The sequence below is a fragment of the Hipposideros armiger genome, unplaced genomic scaffold (genome assembly GCF_001890085.2).
Source record: "Hipposideros armiger isolate ML-2016 unplaced genomic scaffold, ASM189008v1 scaffold_295, whole genome shotgun sequence".
Classification (NCBI taxonomy): Eukaryota; Metazoa; Chordata; class Mammalia; order Chiroptera; family Hipposideridae; genus Hipposideros; species Hipposideros armiger.
This window is the reverse complement of record NW_017731645.1, coordinates 357,853-381,913: the sequence shown is the minus strand read 5'-3', so window position 1 is coordinate 381,913 and position 24,061 is coordinate 357,853. Positions and strand designations below refer to the sequence as shown.

General features: G+C 43.5%; 1 protein-coding gene and 1 long non-coding RNA gene across 3 annotated transcripts in view; one reads left to right on the top strand and one right to left on the bottom strand.

Annotated features, from left to right (window-relative positions):
• Positions 1 to 20,699, bottom strand: part of RBM33 (RNA binding motif protein 33) — an 85,994-nt gene extending 65,295 nt beyond the window's left edge. Inside the window, exons 1-5 of the mRNA XM_019659088.1 lie at positions 20,234 to 20,699; positions 10,398 to 10,476; positions 8,079 to 8,127; positions 6,743 to 6,819; positions 4,439 to 4,751 (exon numbers count right to left, since the gene is read on the bottom strand). Coding sequence (XP_019514633.1) covers positions 4,439 to 4,751; positions 6,743 to 6,819; positions 8,079 to 8,127; positions 10,398 to 10,476; positions 20,234 to 20,276 — 561 coding nt within the window. The 5' untranslated portion in view covers positions 20,277 to 20,699. The remainder of the gene's footprint in view (positions 1 to 4,438; positions 4,752 to 6,742; positions 6,820 to 8,078; positions 8,128 to 10,397; positions 10,477 to 20,233) is intronic.
• A 64-nt stretch (positions 20,700 to 20,763) lies between these two features.
• LOC109391498 (uncharacterized) lies at positions 20,764 to 21,775 on the top strand. Of its 2 annotated transcripts, none has more exons than XR_002125836.1 (2): positions 20,764 to 20,856; positions 21,462 to 21,775. It is a non-coding gene; the product is annotated as an uncharacterized LOC109391498 (long non-coding RNA). The 2 variants fall into 2 exon arrangements; XR_002125834.1 differs by lacking the exon at positions 20,764 to 20,856 and adding an exon at positions 20,863 to 21,053.
• The last annotated feature ends 2,286 nt before the right edge of the window (positions 21,776 to 24,061 follow it).

Below are 24,061 nucleotides of genomic sequence, written 5' to 3'. Positions count from 1 at the left end.
TCAGAATACCACAAACTAACATAAAAGGACATGAAACTACACAGGACCTCCCCGCGTGCCCCTGAAGCGTGTATTGGAGCCTCTCCTGGGAGTTCTGTCCTTCTGTGTTTCCATCCCAAGCATCTGTACACGTGCCTGCTGTCCCCTCTATTAGGCTACACGTTCCCTGAGCAGGAGCCAAGCTTCTCAACACTCCTTGTTTCTCCAACACCCAAGACCGCACCAAAATACCTAACGCCTGGCAGCATTTTTGAGTAATGGTCAAAATTAACACTAACTGATTTTAAATAATGACAGCATTCCTTTCAAAGCACTAACATATCACATCTCAAAAGATTTCTACCTGCACCCCCATAAAAACATTGAAAATATTCTAACATGTAAAGGGCAAACAGCTCTCTGTAAATCACAGCTCACCAGAACTCAATTTGTGACAGCCCAAAGATTCAAAAAGCTTAGGTTTGTACTACACTCATAGTTCCAAGAAGAGATGTATCAATTTTTCACTAATGCTAAAGAAAAAAATGCTCATTTTAAATCTGGAAGAAAAACAACCCAGCAAACTTCTGGACTCTAAAAGATGAACGAATGCTCTTGTTTCAGGAGCAACCTGGGACCCAGTAATTCCATCTAATTCATCTGCAGCAGCACAGTCATCAGAAGGCTGCAAGAATCCTTCATCCTAATGGCTGCTAAAGAGAAAAGACGTTTTTCTCCTATAGCTTTTGGGGGTTTTTAAGCACTTTTTGTCTTCTTGACTCATGCTGAATTATTGTAGCAAATCTTTTCATGGCAGTTACCTGGCAGCAGAAAGCACCGAGCACAAGAAGGGCAGGCGACCTCCCCACTGTGCTAATGAGAACAGGGCACCGTGTGCTAAGCCAGTTGCTAAGGCTAGTGACAGGCTCTGCCCAAACTCCAGGTGCCTGAGAAACAGCTCATAACATCCACACCAAGGAAAAGCAATCTTAAAAAGGAAGTGTGCACGTGCTTCCAGAAAGCAGCTTAGCAGTAACTGGGGGCTGGAGCCGTGCCCAATGTGAACCCTTCCTTCGGCACCAGAAAACAAAGGTACAGACCACTCAACTCAACACTGGAGTGTCACTGCAAACCCCAATGTGACAATCACTGTCCCTCAGCCCTCGCCTTGAGTAAGAGGGATGGTTCCGGGTTCATGAAATGTGTCAGAGGCATGTCAGCAGCAGGAGACCCTTGATGGCACCAGGAAGGAAGGAAGGAAGGGAGGGAGGGAGGGAGGGAGGGAACGAGCGAGCGAGCGAGCAAGCAAGCTAGCTAGGTGGCTGCAGACAACACTGAGAGAAAGAAGGACCCCTACAACACACCTAACCAGTAGTGAGACCGGAGCCCACCCAGGGCAGCTGAACTCCCAGCGTCCTGGCCGTGCGATACAATGAGCAGTGGATGGTGGGTCACAAGGCAGGCTACACAGGGTGAACACGCAAGGGAACCTCATCAACTACCGCGGAGCAACAGCCGCCTACAAGCCCCAAGGAAAAGCCGCTGTAGTTAAGGTGACAAACCCCTTAGTCCCACAGCTGTGCCTCAGGTTGATCTGAAGACACTGTACTTTACCTTCCAGAAGAAGTTGTTAGCCTCTGATCAGACAAAACAACTATCACCTCCATGAGTCACTGACAGCAGAACAAGGAAGGGCAGACGATGCTAATCAAAAATTTCAGCCAATATACACTCGGATTCTCCTTGGGAAACAAAAAGCTGCTACCTTTACATAAATTATCAACCTGAAGCTGTGTTTACAGAACAGTGTTTCATGAAATCTCACTACATTAATTTTAAAGGCCCTAAATAAGCCGTGAATTTTCTAATATTCTGTTCAATGATAAGCAATATGCATTCCTTCCTAATACAAGAGTACAAGTTTTTAAATCAAATCCTGATTCACTCTCAAGAACAAGACCAGCAAAATCCCCACTTAAAAGTCTTCTTATTTCTGAGAACACCAGAGCTATTTCACCACTTGTTCACAGTGGACCTCAGGCTCTTCACATGTGAAAGCGTTCCTTCCAACAGTAAAATTCTGTGGTGCTCCTTCGCCCCCCGTCACACACACGATCCCTCCAAGGGATTTCAAGGGTGAGCTCGGCGGCACGAACCTGCTCCCGGTCAGCTCGATTCCAGCTTTAGAGCAACGTGAATGCTCCTGACTAGGCCACGCAACCACAGCTAAAAAACCATTTCATAAACCACGACCTACTGTGCGTGCACCAGTCTAACCGTGGATAATGGATGAGTGTGCACACCAGCGACAGCCTGAGACAGTGCAGGCCTCCCGGCAGGGCCAGGCAAAACCACCTCACCATTGGAGTCCTCTTGCCTTCCATCCACAGAAGAGGTAGTGCTAGATTCTACCTTTGTGATAATGATAAAGAAACCAATGATCTTAGAGACACAGGGAAGAAAGAAAGAATGACCATGGCTATGAAGCTGCATGTGCTAAGGTGAGCTGACGATGCTCACAGGAAGGCACTGAACTATGCCGCCTCATCTTTAAAGTTTATAACTCTGTGAAATTATTAGGACACTTTCAGAATTTCTAAGTAATTCTTTTTAATTCTGAAAAAATTAATTCATTTTAATGTGGAAAAATACTGTGAGTATACTGAATTGCAACATTTTCTTTTTCTTTTTGATACCTGAATCTTAAACCACAAGAGACTGGATAGTTAAGTTGGATTTTATACAACCAGGAACCTAAATGTAACCCCAAGTTTCACAAAGGAATACAAGAGAAGGAAAATTCCTCACTCACTAGAAATCTCTTTATAGCAAACTGCAAGACCGCCCCAGTGAGACACCTCCCGTGTGGCCTTACATGCTCACGTATCAAGTACTTTCCAACTGCGATCTGTTCCAGTAAATTCTAAGTCCACAGAAGGCAGGGCCATGCTTCGTGTTTCAGGTTTCAGCAATATTTGTGTCCCCAGGGCTGGGACATTGTAAAGATTTGCTGAACTACTGAATTCACAAGGGAGAGGACCAGATACACTTAGTCCATCATCTTATTTTACTGATGAGTAGTAGAAATAATAAAACGCTACAACTAGGGAATAAGGAGGCACAATTTTAAAAGGTCCTTGCTTAACTTTTTTTTTAAGCTGAGCCATCCTGCCACCTGTTGGCAGCTCAGCGGCAACTCAGCTCAGACCGGGAATCAAACCAGCGACTTTTAAGCAGCATTCTAAATTAGTGTCCACTTTAAGGCAGCAGACAAAGACCCCGGCCAATCAGAGCACAGGTGTTTGCGCCACTGAAGGGTTCCGAGACACACCATCACCGTCATCAAAAGAACAAGCACCCATGATGCCTTTTACGTGACTCCGTTTACCAAAACTACATCTACGGAGCAGAAGGCATTCAAAAGAATCAAATCTTAAAAATAACTATTGAGATAGCTAAACACAATCATGATTGGAACTACATATTCTAAGATTCCACGTAAACAAATGATCCCCTTTAAAATTACTCACATATACACATATCACTGGCCAAAATTCAGCAATTTTTGAACTTTTTTCTCGAATGCAAGCTGACTCGAAATGAGAACATAAGGAGAGGGCAGAGCGACCCCCACACAGGGGCTCTGTGCAGCCAGTAACCGCACACCTCCTCCCATCCCAGCCGCCCAGCTTACACTGCCCCCAGTACAACCGTGCCCCAAAAACCCTAAGCTTCTCCAGCTACTATGTAGCTCCCGTCCTTCCTGCACGATGTCATTCAGTGCTTGTTTTAAAAGCGAATCTCTTTTCATGATGAATCATTAAAGACAGATGAGCAACCTTTCACTAGCACCTTTTCCTTTCTTGATGATTCAACTTACAAAAAAAAAGCCACCGCCAAATCATCTTTCTGAAATAAAAATCAGCACCATCTTGGCTTCCTGATTACAGATAACAAATTATGTGTGACATTTCCTAAACTAACCTCTCATCTCTTTATTCATGTTTGGACAGTTCTCCGTTACAGAAAGGGTGAATGAACAGGGCATCAATCACTTTGGAATACTGGCCCCTTAAAGATGTCTTTAGCAGGTCAATAATCTTTTCACCTTAGAAGGACTTTATCAGATCTTGTCTAAAGCCTGGATAAAAGCTCTGCATTAAGTACTGCTAACAATTGACAGTGCATCTCCAGCACACAAAGCTGGTTTCTTCCTTAGGGTGCAATCCTCAAGGTCACGATTCTGTGCAGCCTTCCAGAATGACAAAGGAGCATTACCTCCGGCCAAACAAGCTGTCAACACAAACTTTGTCATAGCTCAGATAAAGAAACTGGCAGACAGTGATAATAAGGTCTAATTTCCCTCCCTCCCGAGGGAGGTAAATAGATTTCAAATCAGTCTGGAAACCTATGCCCCGGCAGCCATGTTATCTTTGGCGCACAGAGGAGGGAGACTCACTGTGAATTCATCTAAAGGCTCGTTGATTTCGATGTCCAGCACCTCGTCGCTGTACAGCTGCTCCTCCTCCGGCTCCTCCACGTACTCGATGTGGTCCTCGGGCAGCTCAGCACCATGGCCCTCGTACTGCCCTTCCTCAGGATACTCGTGAGCATACAGTTCAGACCCGTCAGATTTGTGATAGGCGAGCTCATCCTCTCCTTGTTCATACTCGGACTCCTGTTCTCCAGACTGGTCATTAGTGTTGTCAGACAGTTCGAATGATGTGACCATGCCAGATGTGGCATTCAGACTAACTGTGACTCCCTGAGAACTACAGGACAAAAATACAGAGAAAGGTGCCCAATTAGAGCTCAAAACTAAGTCATTACATAAATTACCTGTTACAAAGACTTAACCCTTGATGGGTGAAAAGTTATTCCAGGTCTCATAAATACACTAACTCCAACAATGACTGAAAAGAGAGCTCAGTGCTGTCCTGAGCCAGCATCAGACTCCTAGCACAACAGCAGAGCTCAGCGTGCTGTACTGAGCCAGCATCACACCCTCCTGATCACACCGCACCCCACTATCATCAGCTGCAGGTTATATGACCCAGAGAATCACATCAACCAGTGGGGAAATAGGTCTGACCAGCGTAAGTTCAGGACTGAAAACAAATGGACTGTATTTCTTTCTAACTACCAGTATAAAAAGGATGGCATCTATTTTCTAAGGCTTGAAAGTAAAAATAGAGTATTACTCTATAAACAGAAATATCATAGATGAAATTTTAAGAACAATTTATTTTCTTTTTGAAAATGTACGGTACAAATTACAAACTCCTATTTTAAGATAAAAATATTAAAAATCTGTATGTAAATATATTTCAATGTGGAAATAAATAAAATGTATACTAGTCAAAAATGTCAAAAAATTAGTTCATAATTTCTGAGTAAAATAAAACAGGATTTTAAAACAGAAAAAAATCATATTCCACCTATAAAATCACAAAAGCTAAACACCAACAATAAAATTCAAGGTAAGACTTAAAATGCAAGATTTTGCAAATAAATCTAAGTCCCACATATTAATATCCGATTCTAACAAAAATCTGAATATGCTACACAGACATGGAAGATGTTATGTGGCTAAAAAGATTCCAAAGATATATTTCAAGGGCAACTTAACTACAAGATCAAAATATAATAATAATGTCAAAGAATGGAACTGGGAAGCAAGTGACAAATTAATTTAAAACTGTCTTTTTACCCATAAAAATTCTTTTATGTTAGAAAACCGATTATGATAAATCTATAGGTCAATAATAAACGGCATACATTTGTTAATTATATTTATAACCAAGAAATGTCTTTATATTTTCATGTTTCCTCATAAAACTGAAAAAATTATCCCACCCACCAGAGTATGCAATACCTCCTTCCTCTCCCTACAACAGAGCTAACGACGTTAACAACAGAAAGATATGCATTATTGCTGCAGACTGAATGTTCATGTGTGTCCCCCAAATTCATGTGTTGAATCTGACGCCCAATGTGATGGTGGCTGGAGGCAAAGGCTTTGGGAGGTGCTTGGGTCATGATGGTGGAGCCCCTGTGATGAGATGAAGTGACCTTATAAAAGGGGCCCAAGAGAGCCCCTCACCCCTTCCACCACATGAGGACACAGCGAGAAGGCACCATCTATGAACCAGAAGGCGGGTCCTCACTAGAACCCGACCTTGCTGGTGCAATTACCTTGGACTTTCCAGCCTCCAGAACTGTGAGAAATAAATTTCTGTTGTTTATAAGCCACCCAGTTTATGGTATTTTGTTATAGCAACACAAATGAACTAAAACAATTATATTCAGATAGTCATCTAGGGTCTAAAATACAATACAAAGGAATTCTCAAAAAGGCAATTCAGATTAAGTATAAACAAAAACTATCTAGAACGAAAACAAAAGCAACATCAAATTGCAACAAATGGTATTACGAATCCAAGGTCATTGACCCCATTCAAACAAAGGAATTATTTTAAAAAGCAGTACATACCTGTACTAAACTTTCTTATAACCTACACTCAACAGAACTGATGGAGGCCATTAAATTCAAAACCAACACTGATTTTAAACATTTGATCTATTTATAGAAAAATATATATGGCTTCTGTATCAATTATGTTAATATCCCATTTATAACATAATCATTAATGTTAAAGATAATACCTCATTATCAATTATATCCACTATAATTATAAATCACAAACAGTTCCTATCACTTCAGTTGACTAAAGAACATTTTTAATGAGCTTATATTGGGTACCTGAAATTTTCTTCATCTTCGTTATCACTCTGTAAAAGATCATCATTTAGCTCTTCATCTGACAAATCCGACTGGTTCTAATTAAAATAATAAATCAAGTTAATGCATGGAACTTGCATAAAAAGACTTGTTACATAAGTGCAAAATCACACTGCCTGGATTGTTCCTAACCTCGTTATTAAAACATTTGCCATTGAGAAGTTTTCTCAGATGATGTGACCAGTGACAAGTGAGAAAGCCCACATGTGGCACACTAGCTAACTACCAGAGATGAATGTTCTGATGCACAACCCAGTACGTACAGAAGCAGCGAGCCTAACGATGATGGAATTTACTCGCCTTCCAACCAACAGGAAAAACGGAAGAGTCTTTCCATGATGTCCCACAAACAAAAACTGTTTTTTTTATCATACAAAAAAGAATAGTATCCTTAAGATTTTACTAAATTTAACACGGTTAGTATCCAAAATCTAAGGACTTTTAAACAAAAAGGGGAAAAAAGCGGAATTTTAGAAATAAGCAGATTTTAAAAACTGGACCACCAAATTGAAATAAGAGACTCAAATAAAACTGGTTTGTCCAATACAGATGACATGAAAATAAATAGGACTAGTTCAGGTTCCTGGTCGACCTGTGCATTCATCATATCAGTAAATGGAGACAGCCTGGTGGTTTTGTCAGCTGGTTAAATTTCTATAGTTCTAGGCTTTAAGTTAAATATGTACCAGTATCTTAGATACGGAGGGTGGGGGGGGGACTTCACACTTTCCTTCCCTATTAAAATTATTTCTACAGTATATATAAATTACTACTCTCCTCCAAAAACCCCTCAAAGCCCTGACCCCCCAACATACACATTAGGGAAAAAATTAAAGATGGGGGGGGAGACTTTATTTTCTAATTAAAGTTGAAGCAGCCTTTTCCCAGTATATATTTCCCAGCTTATAAAAATAGGTTTCTCAAACTTGCCTGTATAAGCCTCATTATAGTATTTTTGACATAGCCAAAAATATATCAAATTTTTAAAACAGTAATTATTAGTCCCAAGGGGACACCAAATCACTGACATTTGAACAACATAAAAAACAGACCATGTGATTAGTTTACTTGAAAACGGGAGGTTGGATCTGTATGAAAACAAAACAGACTGCTTAATAGAGAATTTACTAATAGAGTCAGTGTCGGCTCTTTGTGCATTTAAAAAATAATTCGGTCCACAAAATGTTCATCTATACCCAACTTTCCAGTAATGCATTCCATGAGTAAGATGTATTCCTATACTTTAAGTGTAATTAAGTGACCATTGTTTAGTTCCAGGAAGATCTGTATTTCTTACCTTTTTACCAGAGAGCAAATCTTCTCCCAATAAGTCATCTTCAAGTTCACTGGGGAGAAAAAAAGACGTGCCAATGTATTAAGCCTATTACGCGGCCAAGTTTGTAGATCACTGGGAAGTCCACCCAGGACTTTAGGGCTTAGGTGCTTTCACGATACGTTGCTATACTTTCCTTTATCTTTATTAATAATGAAAAGTGATCTTTAAAAATACAGGGAACATTGGCCCTTCAGTAAGAGAGGCTTTGCCACAGGAAGAAGTCTTTGCTCTCGCCAGACTTCTACTCTTGGAGTTTCACCTCAGTATGGGACCTTATCTTTTTGGATCTGGTCAGTAATCAATAAAACAATAAGCTATAGTAAGTAATACCTGCACTTGCTCTACCTTTAAAACTCTATGACAAAATAGGAAAAGATGTCCAACATCATCAACCAGGAAAATTAAAAACCAAAACCAGCACGAGACCATCTGACACTCATCAAACTGCAAAGACTGGAAAAGTACAAATCACAAGAAGCAATGCTGATGAGAACATACCATATTTCCCCATGTATAAGACGCACCCATTTTCGAAAAATTTGGGGTCTAAAAACTGGGTGCGTCTTATACAGTGGTTGTAGATTTTTTTTACTTGCGTGTCCCGCTGAGGATGAGGCAATATATGAAAACAGTGATTCGTCATCAGACACAGATGAGGACAAGCTAATGGTTGGGAGTTTTGACAGTGATGAGAAGTTGTATGAATTTTATGATGAATAAAACTTGAGTTCAATACCTTTATGTAATACTTTTTTTTTCAAATTTAGGGCCCCAAAATGAAGGTATGTCTTATTCATGGGAGTGTCTTATACATGGGGAAATACGGTACACGTGATCATAAAACTAAGGGGGCTGTCTGTGTAACATGAAGTCACATCAGTCATCTGCAATTGTCTGTCAGCATGGCTATGTTCTGAAGTGACGGTGAGCAGATTTTCTCACCATTAAAGCAGAAACTCCTAGCAGCTCTGAGAGAAGGCCCGTCAGAGTTTCTGTGCTATTCTTACAACTCTCCTTTAAGTCTAAAAATGATTTCCAAATACATTTTTTATATTTTAATAAAAAAGAATAAACAAAAACCATACAAGAAAGGTTTTATATTTCACTATATTTATAAAAATCTATTTAGAGATTATTGTTTAAAGAAACATATGCCCCAGACTTGCAGGAAATATCCACAAGCACAAAAAATAAATTTCCGAAAGTATAAAGAATGCCTAAAATCAAGGAAAAGACAAACAACCCAAAAGAAAAAACAGATATCAATATGAACAGACAACTGACAGGAGAGATAATCCAAATGATGGGAAACTGCTAAAATACACTTTCTACTTTATTCAGCTCCCCATCAAAGTCTTTTAAACAAAACTAGTTATCACTACTGCCTGACAAGGCCATTTCATTTCTTTCACAGGCAACTTTGTTCTAAGCTCTAAGTAAATTTTTTATACACTGTCTAGAGTCATTGAAGAGTAGTCAATTTTGTGAAGGCTGTGAGATGCAGATCACTCTGTAAAACTCTGGGACTTGCTAGTTTTCAAACGGGAATTCTCTTTTTACAGCAGTGTGTCATTGTTCTTCACTCAGATCTGTTTACTTTTATCGTCAAACTTTCTGACCGCAATCCCAGGTAATTGTTGCATTTTCAACACACTATTTAAAATGGTAAGAAACGTGTGAGAAAGAATCATCAGCACCAGAGCCCCCACCACCAGTCGTCCCTGGGCCTTCCGCCAGCACACATCCTCTGCCCTCCACTAGGGCTTCTCACCAGAGGGAGTCACCGTGCTGACTGACATCTATCATTATGGGACTTCCGTGTGTTTGCTTGCGCGCGTGTGTGCACTCCTAGATATCCCAGATGTAAGATATTTTCACATTCTCCAGTAATCAGAGAAATGCAAATTTAAATTACAGTGAGATACCACTTTACACATATTAAAACGGCAAAACTTGAAAGTCTACCAAATACTGGGTCGGGTGTGGAACAAAAGGAGCTCTGGCTACACCTGTCAGTGATAGCTTGGGGCGTCCAAGTCAGTACCAACACATACAAAACACAGAGGGAGATAAGACAGTCGGTGCTGGGCTGGCAACCCTGCGGGCCACACGGGCAGGACCAGGAGCCCAGTGGAAAGCCCTCCACCTGCAGCGCCGGCCCACACCCTCCAGTCCACTCAGGACAGAGCACTGAGTAGCCAACACGTGGTTTTCTGTGCATCGCAGGACGGGCCGCATCAGCATGGACCCGGCCGTGCCCCACCCCCAGGCCCTCCATACCTGTCCCAGTCCTCATCCGCAGCTCTTCTCCTCCAGGACCGCTCCGCTCCAGGCTTATCAAACTGATCAAAGTCATCATCTGGGGGGGAGAAGCCAAGAGTCAGTTTTACCAAGTTATAACAAACACTCCCAGATACGCAAATGCTGAAAACAACTTGTTTCTTTTGAGGGTTCCTGACATGACAGGTAGGAAGGGCCATCACTTGGGTTAGAGCAGATCTCAAACACTGACCTCAAATACCATCCAAATCAAAGGAGCTTGAATTTGATTGGATCAGCCTATAATGCAAAGTAGGCCCCAGGGCATTGTCCAATATGTAGTGGAGAGACAGGAAGAGCCCTGCTGAGCCCCCACCATCCCAGGGTGGGTGTTGGAATGCCAAGGCTGTGGCCCCTGGAGAGTGACATGAGAAGCTTTCACAGTGCCCAGAGCGGGGTGGGGAACAGGAACAGACTTCACTTAAATGGCTTAGCCATTCGCCAAACAACCAACCAAACAACAACGAAAGTATAACCCATAAACCAGCAAAAAAACAAAAAGCAGGGAACACAAACTACCTGTGAGAAGGCCAGATGTCAGACTTAACAGAAAAAGAGAAATTCTAAAGAAACCAAGATTACAGAACTAAAAGAAGTCATGATGACTATGTGGCATCAAATAGACAATCTGAATAAACAAATTAGAAAAAAGAAACAAAAAGAAATTCTGGAATTGAAAAATAACTAAAATGAAAAATTCACTAGTGCGGCTCAACAGTATATTTTAACTGGCAGAAGAATTTATAAACTTGAAAATAGATCAATAGAGATTATCCAATCCAAAAAGCAGAAAGAAAAAAAATAAAACTGAATACAGCTTCAGAGAAATATGAGATACCATTAAGCACACCAATATAATGTGTTGGTGTAAATAGAGAAGAAAAAAGAGCAGGAAAAAAACATTTGAAGAAATAGCTGAAAACTTCCCAATTTACTGGGAAATATTAATCTATACACCCAAAAAGCTCAACAAACTCAGGTAGAACAAACACATACATTATGGTCACAATGTTTCAGAAACAAGGAAAAAAATCTTAACAGCAGCAGCAAGAGAAAAATGACTCATCACTTACAAGGAAACTGCAATAAGATTAACAGCTGGTTTTCACCAGAAGCAATGGTGCATGTACAAAGCGCTCAAAGAACAATTCTATACCCAGCGAAACTACCAAAAATTAAGGTGAAATAGACATTCACAGATGAACAAAAACAGAAAAAATTGTTGTTATCCAACTCTTTGTAGTTGATTGTGTGCCCCAACAAGACAAACTGTGAATGTGACCCATTACATGTCCAAGGAAACTGGCTGTAAAATAATCCTAAAATATGGAAGAAGCAAGTTAAGCAAAAACTATAACTAGAACTGAAGTCATGAAACCCATAGCCTTCATTTCTTCAACAAGTATTTCTTGGAACACCAAATGACTACCAGGCATTGTTCTAAACACTTGGCATACAGGGGTACACAAGATAACAAAAATCTCTGCCCTTGAGTAGGTTACAGTCTAACAGGAAGAGACAAACAATTGTATGTATACAATGTAACTATGTGAACAATGTATCTAATCCAACCTAAGGTCTTGACTGGGAAAAACAGAGGAGGGGAGTGCTCAGGACCAAGTAACGATTTACTTTAGAAAGGTGCAGGCTGCTCTCTCAAGAAGAGCTGGCCAGGAATGTACAGAGATGAAATAGCTGCTTGAAGGGGACTATTTCTGACAGAGAAAGGGTGTGTGTGTGTGTGTGTGTGTGTGTGTGTGTTCCTTAACATGGGAGCAAGGTGATCATGTGTAGGTGTGTGCACTGAAGGGGAAAAGGGATCAAACGGGGGTGAAGCACAGTGGGAATTACTGGGAGTAAGGGTCTTGAAAGGCAGAGAACTGGGTTTGTGGTTGAAAAGGTAAGAAGTGGAGGCCTCTAGTTTCTAAAGAAACAATCTCATCTCCTGACACCAAGGAAACGGGAACACTGAAAGTAATGCAGTGATATCACTACAGCGGCAGATGGAAGTGGAAAACAAAAAGAATTCCCAAAAGGAGTTGGGAATGGCTGTAGCTGTGGGCAACCTTGTGCTCGGACAAAGGCACCATGAGCAAAAGAAGGGCCACACCTGGTGAAGCAGGAGCAAGGACATACTTTCTTTCCCTGGGAACATGGAATGTAAAATGGGCATGAAAAGATCCATAACTCAAAACCCTAAGAAACAAACTAAGAGCCCTGTACACCTGTTTCTATTCTTACATTTTCTGCAGTTACTTCTCTTCTGTTCTTCATACAGACAAATCTTTTTTTACATACGTCATGCTGTGTGTAACCAAGAGGACAAAATGGGTCCAGAGTTTTAAAGGAAGAACAGCGCATCCTGAAGAGCAAGGAAGATGAAGCCACCGGGATGAGAATGGTCAGTGCCCTGGCCTGGAGACGCTCTTTCTGAGACCAAACCTTGGGCTAGACATTCTCTGTTAGTAAGGGAGTCAGTAGGTGCCTATAATTAACCCAGTTCTTTTATTTAGCACTTTCACTCCTTCCTCATCTTCTCCAGGAACCTGGAGCTTGGATTAGCATTTTACAGACTATCAGCTTGGAACTGGGTTCTAGCAATTTAGTCCAAGGGTCAGCAAAATGCAGTCCCCGGGTCACCTGTTTTTGTCCAAATTTGGCTACTGCCTGTTTACGTAAATAAGCATTTACTGGAACACTGTACACCAATTCAATTACATACAGCCTGTAGCTGCTTTCAAGCTACAGGAGCAGGGTAGCTGCAACACAAGTGATGTGACCCGCAGAGCCTTAGATATTTCCTCTTTGGCCCTTTACAGTTTGCCAATCTTTGCTCTAGTCCAAAGGTTCTCAACCTTCTTTCTTTTGCCTCAATACCATTCTCATGTATTCCGAATCAAAGTTCCATACTTTACAGGTAAAGGAAGATCCAGACCCTTTATTTAAACGGTAACTAGAAAAAGAATCAGGGTAATGTTCAAGAACTTTGAAAGTGAGCATATTAGCCCTACAGTATAACTGTCAAATTCTGAGTAACAAAGCAAAATTTTCAGGAGGAGCCCCTACATCATGCTGCTTGGAAAATAATCTGTAGTCGCTGTTCTAACATCTCTCCTCTGGGCCCCCAGACAGTTTCTCCCTAATATGAACCCCATGTGCTGCTTATGCTGTGTTGCACCCAAGGCCACTTGCCTGCCTGGCCTGCAACTGACTTCCTCTTCCTGCTGGGAAATCAAACACGGTAGAAGTCCTGACAGGCGGGCTCTGCCTCCCAATGTGGAAGCCATCAAAGCTAGACCCCTGAGTTCTCCATCATCCTGGGTGGTCTGGAAGAGGACAGGTGTTCTGAGCTCAGCCAACTGGCTGTTCCCATCATGACTTAGACTCCAGAGGAAATGACACCCATTTCTTTCCCCAAGAATCTAGACCCTCTTTTTAAAGGGTGAAACCTTCTAAACTGCCAGATATTAGCTGCTTATAGGGAAGACATGTCAAAGGAAGGCAGAAAGTCCTTCCGCCAATCTCCTCTCCTTCCAGACAGGAGGGGTGCTGACTGGTCACCGGCTCCCTGCAGCGGTGTGGAGGGGGCAGCGAGCTGTGCACGCCCCTGCAGTCTGCAAACCAAGGCCCTCACAGGGGCTGGAGCCACAACTGCCATCACATTTACCCTCGGGGCAGCGGCAGGACACACACAGGCAGATGGCAGGGTCTTGGAAGGACGTCAGAGTGAGCTCCGGAAACCCTGTGTCGCACCTGGGCTTGTAAGAGCGGGACAGTCCGGGGCTTCTTGAGTCTCAAGACCACCAGAGGTCAGCACCCCCAGTGCAGCTGACTGAGGCGGCCCCGAGCCCTCAGTCACGAGGGCTGCCAGGCAAGGTCCTGCCAACAGGCGGAGATGAACAGAGGTTTTCCTGAGCTCCGCACCTCCAGCCTTTCCAAGGGCTGTATGAGCCTCTGAGTCCTGTAGTAAAATCCTTCATAACTGGAAAGCAAAGCAGGGCTTCTGTCCTCCTGGCTGAAACAAGGCGGATAAAACCCCACACAAATCCCAGCACTCCTGAAGAACTGAACACAGGCTTCATTTTACTTCAACAACCCAGCATTTTCCCACTGGTTTTCTCATTTCACAGACATGAGAACTAAGACTAACCCAAGTGAGGAAACAGCAAAACCAGACTTAACCTCAGGGCTGCCAAGGACAGTGCTCTGGAATTTATTTAGGAAATAACTGTAGTAACATGTCCTCTGGTTCCTATGTAAAAATATTAAAGGAAAACCCTAACTTCCTCAATGTTTAGTAGGAAGATCACTCGTACATGGAACCTGCTAACCTGCAGCAGAATCACTCTAAAGTGCAGGTTGGGATCTGGTGGCCTACAAGACACACGCTCTCCGTGAATTATGTCTTTTTTTTTTTTAAATCAACTTAGTTGCCAACATTTTAAAAATGTAATTATATATAAGTATCAGAGTTCCATCTTCTCTCAAAAAAAGAGGGGAAACTAACGAAAGATCTAGAACAGTGGACCCACCTTTAGCCACAGCTAAATCAGCTAAACATGAACAGCTTTTGGCCAACAGACCTCAAGTTCCCAGGTCTGTAAGTGGGTCACTGAAGAGGGAGTGGCGGCCAGGCTGGGGGGGGGGGGGGGACGACGCGCTGGCAGCGGGGTGCCCACCACGCCCGGTCTGTGCCCTTCCGCAGGCCCTGTCGTCCTCGTCTTGATCAACTCCATGAACTAACTACCAAAGTGCCTATCTTCCCAAGAGAATCTCAAAGAACTATCTCATTCTTCTTTTTTGATGTAAACAAAGCATTAAAATCCAAATAGTGTTTCGGAAGGTGAAAACAGAGAAAATGAAAGGGAAAAAAACAATATTTAAGAAAACTTCCCAGAACTGAGGGATGCATATTTCCAAACTAAAGTGTCCACCAAACGCACAGCACAATAAATACAAACAGACCTATACTGATGCCGTTTTAGAACACTGGGGGTAGCGGAAGAAGGTCACATACAAACGAATCAGGATGTCACAGAAGCCAGAACTCAACACAGCAATACCCCCAAAAAGCTAAGGAAAATGCATTCAAATCTAGAATTCTAGACCCAATAAATCATCACTGAACTATGCAAATAAAGTAAAAGTTTATTCAGATACGCATGGGTCTCAAAAAGTTTACCATCAACACACCCATTCTTAGGAAGCTGAAGCATATAGCTTTATATTAATTAATTTGAAAATATATATCATAAACAATTTTTCCAGAAAAATTTATCAAAATTCACCAGAGAATTTAAAAAGCTAAGTAGACCAATAATGACAGAAATAACTGAAAAATAACCTAAGGAGGCACCAGACCCATATAGTTTGCAGATACGAGTTCTTCCAACATTTAATAAAGAGATTTTTACACTGTCCCAGAAAACTTCACAACTCATTCTGGGAAGCCACCCTATCATAAAAACAGGATAGCACATGTGCACGCACAAAGAAAAAGGAAGAAAACTACAAGCCAATCTCTCTTCTGATCACAAATGAATCCTAAAACGAAATCAACAAAACAGTAAAAAGAATAAAACTTAGAAAAAGAAGGTTTTGAATCCAAGAGTGCAGGGCTGGTTCAGCACTGGAAACCTATCAGTACATTACATTAGACTAAGAGATTAAAGAAGGGGCCTCATCGATCACTTCAACAGATGCAGAAGAAGCGTCTGATCAAATTAAAAACCCAACTCAAAAAAAACAACCTTTCTTAGCTAAACAAAAAATAACTATCACAAACCTACAGCAAAAACAGTACTCAATGGCAAAACATTAAAAGAACACTCATTAAATACAGAACATGGCGACAAGACAAAGGTGACAAGGGGATGCGTGCCATCACCATACCACTCAACATTATACTGGAGGGCTTGACAATGAATACTTCCAGAGAAAAAAAGCAGGAGAAAAAGAAATGAGATATAATTACCGGGCTAGAAGAGATCGCAGATATGACTGACTAGAAAATCGAAAGCACCAAACTAGTAAAACAAGAGTCCAACAAGCCAGTTGTATATAATTCAATTACCAAAAAAAACAAAAAGAAAAACCCAACGTTTCTACAGCTCAGTAACAAATATGAGACTGTAATAGGATTAAAAAAAAAATTAGAGCAAATATAAAATAACAAGGAATAAAACTAAAACTAACAAGAAATGAAAGAACTATATAAAGAAAATGTTGCTAATCTCAGCTCCACAGGGGCAGGAATCTGTGGTTTGGTCACTACACATCCCCTCTCTTAGACAAGTGCCCAGCACAGAGCAGGTATTTAATCAACATTTAGTAGATGACTGGCCGACAAAAAAGAGCTTGACAGGGACATCCTTGTTGCTGGGTGAAATAACTCATATTGTAAAAATACCAATCATTCCCAAATTATGTTAATAAACTCAATACACTCCTAATAAAAATTTCAGTAGCAGTCTTTACAGAATGTGACTACAGACTCTGAAGTTCATTTTTTTTTAAATGCATAGGACTAATCAAGAAATTTCTAAAAAAGAACATGGTGTTTAATATACATACACTATAAAGCAATTTTTTTAAAACTTAGAAATGGGAATATATTAGAAAGATGGAGAATTCAATAAATCATATTAGAATTGTTAGAAGTCCCAAATTCACACTGTACCCAAAATAAAATCCCACGTGGAATAAAAGCTAAATATTAAAAAAAAAAAAAAAGGACCATAAAGTATTAAAGCATAGAGAAACTCTTGGCACGGAGACACCATTACCAAAAAAAAACCTTATAAAAAACAAGTGATGTATTTCACAGGGTAAAATTTTAAAATTTCCATACAGAGAAAATTTTAAAACAAAGTTACAGGGCAAGCACTATAAAAAAATTTTTTGTCGTTTTTTTTAAATGGTCAGGGCCAGCCGAGCAGCTCAGGCTCAGTTGGTTAAGAGCGGGAGCTCTGAGCAACAGGGTCTCCGGTTTGATTCCCACATGGGCCAGTGAGCTGTGCCCAAGCTGAGCTGCAGCTGAGCTGGTGAGAGTGCATACTCTAAGCAACAAGGTTGCAGGTTCAACACCCGTATGGGATGGTGAGCTGTGCCCACCTGCCCAGGACCCACCCTCCGCAACCCCAAGTACATTGACAGTGGTGACTGGACTTAGAGCTGAGCTTGCGCCCTCCACACTAAGACTGAAGGACAACAACTTGACTTGGAGCTGGAAAAACACAATGTTCCCCTTCCCCAACACTGTTCCCCTCCCCAACACTGTTCCCCTCCCCAATTCCCCAATAAAAATCTTAAAAAAAAAAAGTTAATGAATATTTTAAAATAATGAGAAAAAGATCACCCAATAAAGATAAAAAAATGATATAGTTAGGCAGGAAAATACAATCTATGAAGATACTTCATTTCACGAGAGATGGGGGAATATAAATTACAAAATTGAGGCTATTTTTCTATTATCAAGAATATTAAAAAATGAGAAAGTTTTGGGAAATGGGGTGCTCTCACACGTTACTGATGAGAAGACAAAGTGGTAGTAGCCTTTTTGAGAACACCTTGACAATAGGTATCAAAATGTTAAATGTTACTTGTAACATAGTATTTCCACTTCTAGAGGTTTCCATCCTCCAGAAATATTTAAGCATGCCAAGATGTGTCTACAGACGTTTAGTGCAGTACTTTCCACAGTGATAAAAAAAGTAGAAATAACTGAAATGCCCATCAATAGGAAAATGGCTAAACAATCAATGTTGGCTCCATACTGTCACCTGACATGGGAAGAGCCCCAGGACCACGCTTAAGGACGAAGTGAGCTGCAAAATACTAAAGGGTTCTTTCTATTCACACCGCACGAGGCCACACAGCTATAAATGTGCAACCTCCATGTGCACAGAAAAGGGCGTGAACGGAGTCCTAAGAAAAGATCTCATTCCTTAGTCATTCATGTATCAAGTCCGTGCTGCACACACACCACATGCCAGGCGCTTGGAAGACACGGCAGGGAAGACAGGGGCACTCCTGTCCTCACAGGGCTTCCAGACTACAGGGAAAGGGGGATTTAAGTAAGTAACTAAATAACACTACAAACTACAATAAATGTCCTGAAGAAAACAAGGGGGCCACAGAATGAAGGGGAAGGAGGCACATGCGCAGGAGATGGGCATACTTGAGACACCACGAGTGCTCAAGGCAGGCAGGCCAGGAGCCAGCTGGGCAGGAATGAGGGCAGCTGCAGAGGGAGGCAGGCCACAAGCCCACGTGGGGAGGAGTGCCACGCAGCATTGACACCTGGGTAAGGAGCCTGGCTTCACCTAAGAGCAATGGGAGGCTGGCACTTGGGACAAAATGAAGGGAAACTCCAAAACATTAAGGATAAAGCCTACTGCATCCTCTCAAACAGCGATTTTCAAACTTTGTGGACTCGAATTTACTGAAGACACCAAAAAGCTTGTTTATGTGGCTTACATTCATTGACATTTACTACCTCAGAAATTAAAAATGAGAAACTCGAAAGGCTATCTATGCAAGCACACATCCCATCAGCATCAGTGTAATGTCCTCACGTGTCCTGGACAGCTCCATTGCACGCTAGCGAGAGCGTGAAACATGCAAATAACGTTAGCATCATCAATGAAAACATGTAATTCTGACCCAGGAGTCCCCAGACTACACCTGAAAATGACAAAAGTAAAAATAAACACAACATTTTGATCCGCAAAAAAACAAAGTAACCTCGTGTGGAAGGTAAACCATGTATTTTCCAAGTTCAACTAAAAAGCCCCAGATCTACCACGCAAAAAAAAAAAAAAAAAAATCATCTGACAGAAATGGCATATACACCCAGTCATATTGCAAAAGCAACGTTTCTGCGTTTGGTCTCCGTGGTGTTTTCCATTTTTGCCATACAAACGCTTTGCTATTGAGGCCAAACTCCCTAAGCAGGATCACTGCAATGTACACGTCATACGTAGGCGTCACACGTAGGTGTAGACTATACACTAGAATGGCTTTTTTTAATGTTTCAATAACGAGCTCATCTCAATGGCTCTTGTGGTTCACACTTTGCCATCTACGGGACCTCCTTTAACAAAGTTTTCGAATAACCGTAAAAGTCACTTTCAAGTATTTCCCCATTTGAAAAAACAAAAACAAAAACTCAGTCAACACAATGATTTCAAAAGCGATTTTTACCTGGAACTTGTTAGGTGCCTGTATCAAAATCCTTTATACTCGGCCAAAGAGGAACTGCCTCAGTACCTAAACCGTTTTTGTCCCATTTGCATCGTCTAAGATGCTGACAACGAAACGCTAACAGTTTTACTAGACAACGAGGGAGCTCGTGTAAAAAACAAGACGAATTCGTTCGGATGAAATTTTCTAAGAATTCTGAATTTCTGAAACGCTGCACCGCTACGTGTTCCCTCGCAAAGGTGAACCTTTCGGCGCAAAGCCGGGCTTGGAATGAACCTGAACGTGTCAGGACGACCCACCTCCGGCGGCCACCCCCGCCCGGCCTACGTCGCACTCGCGGCGTGGGGGCGCTGTCCCCTCTCCGGGACAGGCCGCTCCACCGCGTACACGGGGCCTATGCTTTGTGCAGACTCGAAAGAGGAGCCGCCGAAGCTCACGGACAACCGCGGTCGGTGCAGGGGGAAGCGGCGCGACAAGGGCACAGCGACGACAGGGGCGAGGGAGAGGCGGCCGGGGGGCCGGGCCCTCCGGAACAGGCGGGCGCGCCGGCCCCCGCAGCCCGGCCTCGTCCTCCCGCGGGTGGCCTCACGTACCTCCGGCGCCGGCTCCTCCGCCCGCTCCCAGGGCGGCCGCCATGGTGCTCGCTGGGCCCGGCTTCAACCTCGTCCCACCAAGCCAGCTGGGGAGCCGCCGGGCCGGCCGGGGGAAGCGCGGCCGGGGCCGGGGGCCGGTGGGCGGCGGGCCAGGACTGGGGACGGGGAGAGCGAGGAAGCCGGGCCGGACCACTCCGGCCCTGCTCCTCCGCAGAAAGAAAACAACAAACTACCGCAACATGGCCGCCGACTCGCCCGCCGCCGCGGTGCACGCCGGGATGATGGCGGCCGGGTGGCTCCGGTGAGGGCCCTCCCCTCGGAGGCTGCAGCGCCTCCGAGCCGCCTCCGACGGACGCAGACCGAGTGCGGAAAGCAAACGGGCAGGCGGCCGCCCAGCTCGGCTCCAGAAACCCTAATGTTTAAAGCTGCGGAGGTTGCCGGCCGTAGTTCGCTCCCGGGCTCTGTCGTAAGCGCTTTGCGGCAGCTGGCGCCGTGCTTTACGGCTGGCGTATCTCCCGTCGGAAGTGGGAGTGAGTAGGCCCCGGGTACTGGAATGGGGCCGGCGTTCAGCTCCACTGTTTGAACAAGGAGGCGAGGAGCCGGAGCCGGAGTTACTGCAGGAAGTACGGAGGCGGGGAGGGCGCGCACAGCCGGGAGCCGGGTCCGTCGGCCGGGCCGAGCGTGGCCAGGCATGCGCACTGCCCGGGTCTGGTGCGCGGGCACCGCTGCACCGAGCCTAGCGCTTAGTGCTGCCCTGAGACTCCGTTCGGCACTGGGGGTAAAATGAGAACCAGAGATTGCATTTCTTAGCAGCGAGAAGGTCAGAAACGGAGACACTAATAAGTGACGTAAAGGGAAGGGTACTGGGGGACAAGACAGAGGTCAGGGAAGGCTGAGAGCTCCTGGGGATAAGGCGTCCAAACAAGGCTTATCTTGAGTTGTTGGCAGTTTTGGGGGGCCTTTTTTTTGCGGGGGGGGAGTGTAATTGGGTATTCAAATGCACACAAGCTGAAAACGCTGGTTCCATAACAGTGATTGTGGGGTTTGGGCAAAGGAAAGGGGCATCTTGGTAGAAAGAGAAGGCTGCGCAAAGGCTCCGGGATGCATGTGACCTGTGTGCTGGAAAGGTGTGCGCTGGCCAGATGGGTGGGTTTTTTTTTGAAGCTATATGGAGGACGGAACGGTTTTAACAACAGAAGTGACACGGTGATGTTTGTGTTTTAAACAGATGGCTGTCACAACACTAGAGAGCATGGGCAGCTTGGAGGTGTGACGCCAGTTTGCAGCAACAGTCACAAAAGTCCCCGCTAGAGGCCGGTTCGTGGTTGGGCAGAGACGGACACGTGATGAAACAACTGTAACCAAATGATACTGGGACAGCCTTGGTGCTGAAAGAATGTTTACTGTAAAACTTCTCAACTTTTCTTTATGTGTGAAATATGTCCTAATAAAATGTTTGGGAAACAAACAAACATCCCTGCATTAATAACTAATGTACGTAATACTCACCTAAAAAAATAAAAATTGTTTTTAAACTTGTGATCCAGCTGTGTGTAATCACTGCAAAGAAAGTAAGTAATAAGCTTGGCAAGCAGCCTCGAATAGTACGTCTCCATCAGACAGCACAGTAACACGTCCAGATTTAAAGTCTGCACCCCCAAGTCACCTTTCATTAGATTCTGAACTGTTGGGATGGGATTCCTGAGATGTTTTTCAGGGTGGTTTGATGGGTGATAATGAGAAGGATACTTAAAAAGATTCACAAGGATGAAACAATTTCATAGATACTTTGTAGCCATGTTATACTTGAGGAAAGACATCTATCTCAGACATCTATCTAAACCACCTAAAACTGAATTTCTCTGGGACAAGAGCCTAAATATTTCTGACCCAACACCCATTGGAAAAACTTGAGCATGGACACCAAATAGGTGAAGACCTTGATCAATTACTGTGGGCAAAGATTTAACAAACCCATTTTTCTTCTGACAAATATCACTTTGGGTTATCTTTCTATTTTATTCTAGAAACCTGATGAAGGTAGAATGTCAACTGTGCTGTACAACAACATTGCTTGTGTCCAAAATCCCTCCAACTGGTATACTGCTTCTGGCTTGAGGGGACCAAATAGCCTTTAACCATGTCAGGAGGCCATGCGTGCCTTCAGGCTCTCTTTTAACTGAGTGTGGGTACCTTTTATGAGAGATGCTGGTTCCCATGAGTGAAAGGCTTCTAAGCCAGAGAACCTCACATACCCTCATCTTGCACCTGAGTTGCATTTGGGGTGCCACAGAGCAGCTCATGTGGAGAGCTCATGCACAGCTGTATGGACTGCAGCGGGGGTCACCTGTTGCTGCCCTGCTAGCATCGTGGGGTTCTCTACCTAAATGAAGTTGTTGCCAAGTGTGACATTACATGAGCGTAAATGGTTAGACCTAAGAAGACCTCCTAGTGAGCACTTACATTTCATACAAACCTACCGAAAATTTTAAAAGCTTCACTTTTTTATAGCTAAAAGTGAATTCAGGAGCCTTCCTGTTCTGCCACTGTGATAGACAGGAAATTCTAGGGCCCCTCCCCCCACTACAGAACAGATTATGCAGGAAACATTTATCATATTGCTAGGCTTTAGAAATTAAATCTCGGAGGAAGGAAGGAAGGAAAGGGAAAAAAAAAACGGGGCTGGCCAAGTGGCTCAGTAGGTTAAGAGTTGGCTTAAGAGGGCAAGCTCTGAGCAACAGGGCCACCAGTTCGATTCCTACATGGGCCAGTAATGCTGCACCCAAGCTGAGCTGTTGCTGAGCTGCCAACAGGTGGCAGGATGGCTCAGCTGGTGAGAGCATGTGCTCCTAACAACAAGGTTTCTGGTTCAACTCCTATATGGGACGGTGCAACTAAGACTGAACTCGGCACCTTAAGCTGAGCTGCCGCCCGGATGGCTCAGTGGATAGAGAGTGCTCTCTTAACAACAAGGCTGCTGGTTCGACTCCCACATGGGATGGTGGCTACGCCCACCGGCAACTAAGACTGAACACAGCACCTTGAGCTTAGAGGCCACGAGCTGCTGATGGGAAGCCAGATGGCGACTGGCGCGCTCCACAAGGAAGACTGAAGAACAACAACTTGGCTGGTCCCCTTCCCCAATTCCCCAATAAAATCTTAAAAAAAAAAAAAAACACCCTGAGCAGTAAGGAGTGAGCATACAAGAAGGGCAGGGATTCCCTGAGGAAAGGTACCCCTATTAGCACTGCTAATAGGAAATAGATTTTGGGGCCCCTGTTCAGGGGAGAAGATGAACATGGGGCTCCCAGATTAAGCCAGAGGTTCTGGAAGGACTTCCTCAAATGATGCTCCCATGTTTTTCACAATTTCAGATCACCCAACTAGGAACTTACAATCAGTGATCACAACACACAAGGGAAGAAACCAATTATGAGAATCAGAAAAATACAAACTAGAGATTGACCTCCCAAGGACCTCAGACACTAGAATGATCAGAAAAGAAAATCTATGAAAAAAATAAGAGATGAAAGTGAGAAATGAAGACGAGACCCGCAGTGACCAGAAAGCCCTGTACCTCCTCCTTCTTCCAACCCTTCCCTTCTCACAGTCCCCTCCTCAAGCCATTAGGGAGCCCGGTGGTGACAGGGCAGGGGTGGGAGAGGCAGGAAGAAGGGCTGGCCCAGAGGGGACAATCAGAGCCCAAGCCCTGCGGGACGGTTGCCCAGTATGGGATCTCCGAGCTCCACAGGGTGAGAAGTACATCCCTGTGGGTTGGCAGGCTAGAACAAGAAGCCACTTGGGCAGGGGGAGGAGGGAACCCACCCA